Here is a 5,414-nt window from a genome sequence, read left to right on the forward strand (position 1 = left end):
CCCCAGCATCTGCTAGAGCATGCCCATCACCGGTGTGCCTTCTCCCCCGCGAGTGTGTCTACTGTTCATGCTTCTTCATCCCCCCTTACTGACCCCTCTGTACGCTGTAACCCATGTTCTCAGTTTTAGAACAGAAAGATGGCTCTCAGGAGAGTAGAAGTCATCAGGAAGATCATATACATTACTCCTTGTATTTATCCAGTCGTCGGCACAGCCCTCAACCATCTATTGGGCTGTGGGTCAGGTTAAGTTCTTCTGTCTTTTTTACACGGATGCACAAACCAACACACAGGCAGACAAACACACTGACGGGGAGAATGCCCGTTCTCCAGTTCATGCATGAGTCACAGACAGAGCAAAAACCTCTCCCTTCTGTCCTCTGTCCCTCACACTTTTTCTCTCTTTCTGTCCCTTGACAGGGTCTTACTAAGTAGTCCAGGCTGGCCTTAAACTTGGGATCTGCCCTACTTAGCCTCCAGAGTGCTAAGATTTCAGGCTTGTTCCACCAGCTCTTGCCTATCCTCTTTTCTTTTAACAAGGAGCAGAATTTGAGGTTAAAGTCTCCAGTAGGCAACACTGTCTCCTTAGGACTCCATTATCTACATTGTATTTATTTCCATGTTTCTGTTTTTCTCTTGAGTCAGTTCTCAGTGTGGTGTTGGTTAGCCTGGAAATCAGAGATCCACCTACCTTAGCTTCCTGAGTGCATGCTTGTTGGGTTTTTGGTTTTACTTGTGGCAAGAAATTCTGGTAATACTGACTTTCCATTTACAGAGGTCATACAAAAAAAAAAAAAAAAGATTCACTTTAACACAAATTTATTAACCAAACAGTGAACCAATTTAAGTAAAAATTAAAGTAAATAATACAACAAAAGGGAAACAGATACAGCAAAATCTTCATATTCTTGACCGAAGTTTGGGAACTCAAACTTCGGGGGGCTGGAAGCTCCAGCGCTTTTCCCACTTCGAACCCCTCTTCTAAGGCAGAAGTCAGCTGGCGGGCACACAGACATTTGGGACAACGTTTCTATGGCATGGATCACTATAGGTCTCCTTCACAGTAAACATGACTCTAAACCCCTCCAGCAGGCTGGAGGAAAAGACAGCAAAGGCTGTTTGGGGAGCATCCCTTCCCTGGAACAATCTTCATCCTCATATTGAAATGAACTCAGTTCTCTTTAGGCCATGCTTTTCTTTACACGGGATAATAAAACTACACTGTAGGGTGTGTGCAGCCGTAAGCCTGCTGATCCTATGTCCCCAGTTCCAGGCAAGCAACAGCCTCTCCAGCTTGGCTCAGCAGATTCCACGAGGCACTTAGCAGCCAAAGTCATGATTTGTAGGGAATCGAAGACTCCTCCTAGATGTGTCTTCTGTGTTTTGCTGGAGGGCCTCACAGTAGTGGGAGAGAGTAGCTGGGTACAGATAGGGTTTGTGTCTCCGGAGAGCAAGATTCCTGCCATCTCCTGCCCACATGACAGACACTCATAATCACCAGCTCCGGCATCCCATACAGGACCTCTTCATTCTGATAGGCTGTCTTAGGTAAGTCTGTACCCCGACATACCATCTTGAAGCCTTCTGGCCTACAGCCAACTAACTAGCCTTGTCTTCAAGTCTCAGAATCACAACCTAGGCATTTTAACCAAAGCCGGACTTCAGTGCAAGTCTGGGAGTAAGACTGTCCACACTCTTAACCTGCCCACCAGCCAGGTGCAGAAGACAGAAATTTCCACACAAAAGACGCGATCCAAGCCTGAGGCTGGAGCTGACAGCCGTAGCCCCTCTCAGGTGAGAATTAGTCTTACAGGTTCTGAAGACTCAAAAGCCCACACTGGTCCGGCCTTCTCTCTTCCAGAACGCTGAGATCTGCTCCAAGGTGACCCGAGGCTGGAGACCCCAGTCAGGCTCCAGGCTCCCTTGCCTCAGCCTCCAAGCCTTGGGGCTCCCAACCTGCAAGCCAGCCTCTGGCATTGGCTCAGGCCCAACCCAGCTCACCAGGCTTGTGGCATGGGGCCTCTCCTCTTGGGTCTGAGGCCTCCAGAAGGTGCTCTGGGCTGGGACTTCTGGTGGGGTCTGGGGAACTGGCGAGCTGGGTAAAGAGTATGGGGGTGAAGCGGCTGGTGGAGCAGTTGCTCTGCCTTCCAAGGTGTCCCCAGGGGTTGGGGGATCTGGAGCCCTGTCCATCAGCAGAGGCATGGAGGAGCCATACCAGTCCTCAGAGCGCTCCCGGGCACTGCTTGTGGGTTCAATCCACAATTCTCCTCCAGGGCGCCAGACTAGGGTGGGCGCACGCTGGCTGGGGTCTAGTTGCGGGCGGCGGAACAGGCGTTCGGCCAGTACAGCGGTGGTTATGATGAAGAAGGCAGTGAGAGAGGCCAGGCCCAGCATGATGGGAATGCAAGGGCCGCAGGGGATGACTGCCCACATCTCCGCCTCCGCTGTAGGCTCCGGGAGCCCCTCCGTGTGCCCCGAGGGCTGCTGGGGAGTCACAGGCATCTGGGAGACACAGTGGTATACTCAGAATAGGCGAGTCAGGGGATGTCTCCACTGGGGGAAGGAAAGGGCACCGCTCAGAGGATATCCCGTTTTCTGGAGATGCAACACGGTTTAATAACCCGACTAGCTCACAGGAAGAGACAGTGGTTAGACTGCACATCACTAGGACCGCAAATCCTTGGCCTTCTATTTAAACTGTAGTTTCAGTCAGAACCTCAGAGACAGAGTGGGAGTAGGGGGAGCTGGATCTCTTTGCCCCTCTCTCGAGAGTGTGGCCATCTTCTGTCCCTGCTTCCCACTGTCAATTCGGCTCTTCTCATTGGCTTATTGAGCGTGAATGGCAAAACTTAGAGAGGAGCAAAGGGGACATAGAGAGGACAAGAGCAAACCAGGGGAGACTAGAGGACGAGCCAGAGCTGGCTGAGGCTCCCCTGCACATTCAGAGGCCTCACTTCCCCTCCCAGCCCCCCTTCACCCTCCACCCCCTACCGCCGGTGATAGATCAAGGCCTGGAGCTCTCAAGTCTTGCCTCAGCCCTAAGTGAGGAGACTTGGAATGGGCGAGAACCCCATGGCTGGCCCCTCTGTTCCGTATGTACCCACTCTTCCAGCCACCTTACCGTTCTTCTTGGAGGTGGCTCAGCTATTGACCCCGATGTGCCCTTTTCGCCGTGCCAGGTCTGTGGCCTAATCACCAACCAGCTCTGCCCAATCACTGGCCTGTCTGCCTCTCTCGTTGGTATTTGCCCACATCTCTGCCACCAGTCCCCCATTTGCAGTTGCTTCTGCACCCCTCGCCTCACCTGTCACCTTGGGTCAATCTTTAATTTCGCCGTCTTCAGAGCCCTTCTTCCCGGTGCATGCCGGGAGGGTGTGTGTGCGCGCAGCTATCTGAAAGGCCCTTGAGGGCTGGCCTCAGAAGAAGGCGGAAGGGAGGCTACCACCTGTTGCTGGGCGACGGTGCCCCAACTTTTCCTGCCCCCATAGAGTGTTTCCAAGGCAACCTGGGATGTGGTCAGTGTGGTGAAGAACCACTTCCTGAGTAAGGTGGAGCCAGAAAGAGCAGCTGCTCTGCTTGTCTGTCTCACCCCACGGGCAAGGCCCAGACCCCAGCATGTCAACCTTCTCACCCCACGGGCAAGGCCCAGACTCCAGCATGTTAACCTTCTCACCCCACGGGCAAGGCCCAGACCCCAGCATGTTAACCTTCTCACCCCACGGGCAAGGCCCAGACCCCGGCATGTTAACCTTCTCACCCCACGGGCAAGGCCCAGACTCCAGTTCGCTTACCCAGGGAAGAGGAAGATTACAAAGACTGGCACAGGAGCTTTTTGTATTGTTTTCTTTTTTGGTTTGAGGCAGGGACTTAAGATGTAGCCCAGGTTAGCCCCAAATCCTCCCACGCTAGCTTTCTGAGTGCTGGGGTTTCAGTCCTAGGGCACCATGCCTAGGCTCATCTCTCCATTACTTCTGATTCTTAGCATAGTGTAAATACCATGAAAATAATTGTTATTCGGCATTGTTTAGACCACCTTTACATGTTCTATATGTAGTGTCTACATGTGTGTGAGTCTGAGTCATGTCTACTTAATTGATTTCCACCCTATTGTTTTATTTTATGTGTTTGGGTGTCTGGCTCATGCCTGGTGTTCAAGGAGGCCAGAAGAGGATGTCAGATCTCTTGGAAGTTGATTGACAGACAGATGTGAGCCACTTTGTAAGTGCTGGGACTTGAACCCAGGTGCTCTGTAAGAGCATCAGATGTTCTTTTCAGTTCCCATCTAATTTTTATTTTAAGTATAAATAATTTATTTTCTTTCTAATCCCTAGCTCAGTTCATAGATGGCTTTTCTTCACCCTTTGGGTTGAGGATTTTCTCTAGGTTGCTGCAGATATGATAAAGCTCAGCATAGAAGGCCCCCAGGTCCAGCACCATTGCCCTAAGTGTCCCATAGGCTGCTTAATCTCGCTCATGCACCAAGTCCCGGTAACCTGTCCCATGGGTGTCCTTGGAGGCCTTGGCTACAGCACCCCACGTGCTGGAAATGGTCATCTGGAAAGCTCCTACTTTGGTCTTGACAGCATTCACTCTCTCCAACACCTTCTCCTGAATCGCCACCCCAAAGTCATTTCCATCCTCAATCTTGGGGACCAGGTGTTGGATCCTTGTGATTACCAGAATGCACTTCACTTTGAGGGTCCAGACTTTTGGCTTAACCAAAGCAAGCAGGGCCAGGAGCTTCTCGTTCCCAGGGAGGAAGCTGCTCTTGGGGCCCTCTTCCCTCTCCTGCTTGTCTGTTTCCATTTTATCGTCCTCGGGTGGGGGATCTGGGATACAGATGTCCAGAGCAGCCCGGAGGGAGGAGAAGTCAGCAACATTGAGGGAATTCTCTTGCAAGAGCTGACTCAGGGACATGATTTTTTATGGCAAGAAAGTACAGAGGAAGTCATCAGCCTCCTGGGAAAGATTTTGTCTGAAGATATGCACATGTTTATGTCTTCATTACTCAAGCGAATCCCACAAGGCTTGGCCATGTTTCCCTGGGTGCCAGCTCTTGAGTCGCGCCTAATTTTTTAAAGACAGCTCTCTCCCCGCCCCTCTCTATCTCAACATGCAGCTCACCGATTCTTCAACACTGGTTGTCTAGTGATCCTCAAAAGTCCTCTCTGCTTCCCCAGTGCTGAGATTACAGGAGCATGCTGCTGTGCCCATGGTTTTGCAGTGGGCACCAAGGTCTGAACTCAGGTCCTAATGCTTGTCAAACAGCTCTTTTGTTCTGAGCCTTCTCCCAGCCTTTGTTCCCTCCTTTTTCTTCTCTTTCTTGTTTTGGGAGGAGGGAGTGTTTGTTTGCTAATGGGTCATCCTCATGCTAGGGAAGCACAATTCTTTACCACCAGCATTTCAACATACATC

General features: G+C 51.3%; 1 protein-coding gene and 1 pseudogene across 2 annotated transcripts; both read right to left on the reverse strand.

Moving 5' to 3' along the window:
• Positions 1 to 801: 801 nt before the first annotated feature.
• LOC308417219 (transmembrane protein C16orf54 homolog) lies at positions 802 to 3,343 on the reverse strand. Its single transcript, XM_080912378.1, has 2 exons — positions 3,304 to 3,343; positions 802 to 2,501 (listed from the first exon to the last, which is right to left on the reverse strand). The coding sequence occupies exon 2, from the start codon at positions 2,499 to 2,501 to the stop codon at positions 1,824 to 1,826; it is 678 nt and encodes a 225-aa protein (XP_080768504.1). The 5' UTR covers positions 3,304 to 3,343; the 3' UTR covers positions 802 to 1,823.
• A 988-nt stretch (positions 3,344 to 4,331) lies between these two features.
• On the reverse strand, positions 4,332 to 5,035 carry LOC308417661 (proteasome activator complex subunit 2-like; annotated as a pseudogene). The gene has a single exon. The product of its transcript is annotated as a proteasome activator complex subunit 2-like (transcript).
• Positions 5,036 to 5,414: the final 379 nt, after the last annotated feature.

Source organism: Micromys minutus (assembly GCF_963924665.1).
Source record: "Micromys minutus genome assembly, chromosome: 2".
NCBI lineage: Eukaryota > Metazoa > Chordata > Mammalia > Rodentia > Muridae > Micromys > Micromys minutus.